General features: G+C 63.2%; 1 protein-coding gene across 1 annotated transcript in view; it reads right to left on the bottom strand.

Annotated features, from left to right (window-relative positions):
* The window catches only part of TMPRSS13 (transmembrane serine protease 13), a 6,063-nt gene extending 5,622 nt beyond the window's left edge, over window positions 1–441 (bottom strand). Inside the window, exon 1 of the mRNA XM_031062390.1 lies at window positions 409–441. Within this exon, the coding sequence (XP_030918250.1) occupies window positions 409–441 (33 nt within the window). The remainder of the gene's footprint in view (window positions 1–408) is intronic.
* Window positions 442–1,189: the final 748 nt, after the last annotated feature.

The following is a 1,189-nucleotide window of genomic DNA, read 5'->3' as shown; positions in this document are numbered from 1 at the left end:
GCTGCTGGTGCTGTGTGAGCGCGGCTGTGCCCTCCCTGGTGACGCTGCTGTCACTTCCTGGGCTTTACCTGTGAGTCACAGCCCGGCGTGGCCACGTGTCCCACACGGGTCTGAGCCCAGCCACACAGCGGGGACACCTGTGCTGTGCACTGGGGACACCTGTGCTGTACACTGGGGACACACCTGTACTGTACACTGGGCACACACCTGTCCTGCACACCGGGGACATCAGCCCTGCACACTGGGGACACACCTGTGCTCCACACCAGGGACACCTGTGCTGTACACCGGGAACACACCTGCCCTGTACACCAGGGACACACCTGTGCCCTGCATAGCGGGCACACACCTGCCCTGCACACGGGCACACACCTGCCCTGCACACCTGCCCTGCACACGGGCACACACCTGTCCTTCTCGGACCGTGCTTGCCGAGCCCATCCCTGCAGAGCCTCCCAGCCCCGCGGGCCCTTGGCACAGGCACCACTGGTGTCCCCTGGCCGTGGGGAGCCTCCTCCCCCCTCGTGCGGAGCTCCCCGGGCTCCTGTGCACGGGGAGGAGCGAGAGAGGCGCTTTCTGTTTCACTGCATCAGCCCCATTCCCAGCCCTTCCCCAGCAGCCTGGATCTGCTCCAAGTTTCCCCACACCCGGATTTCCCAGCGCTGCCGCAGCCTTGCCCTCTCCCAAGGGTGCCAGGGAGCCCAGGAGAGCCCCTCAGTTTCCTCCTCCAGGCTGGGAGGGCTGGAGGGTGCCCTGCAGTGCCCGAATGAGCCCGAGCAGGCACAGCACTGATGGGATTTCAGTTCTCGTGCACACACGTCCTGGGGCATCCCTGGGTACCCTCAGTGCCCGCTGTGGGTGACAGCCAGAGCTGTGGCAGGTCCTGGGCAGAGCAATGTGGGGATGCCAGGAACCCTTCCTGGGAAAAGGATCTCTCCTGCCCGCGTCAAAATGAGGTTTTTGTGAATACCCTTTTCCCCTGGCATTCGTGTGCTATCCCCACGTCTGGTGTGTCACGTCTCACCCTGCAGCAGCTGTAACCCTTTGCTCTAGCAGCACTGCAATCCTCCAAGGGACAAACCTCTCCACCACACGCAGAAAACACAGCCCAGCTTCCCCAGGGAGCCAGCAGTGCTGGATGCCACAGCACTCCCACCTGCAGTGTGCAAACACATCAAATTAACACCGA

Source organism: Geospiza fortis, unplaced genomic scaffold, assembly GCF_000277835.1.
Source record: "Geospiza fortis unplaced genomic scaffold, GeoFor_1.0 scaffold183, whole genome shotgun sequence".
NCBI lineage: Eukaryota > Metazoa > Chordata > Aves > Passeriformes > Thraupidae > Geospiza > Geospiza fortis.
This window is presented reverse-complemented; position numbering and strand designations above follow the sequence as displayed.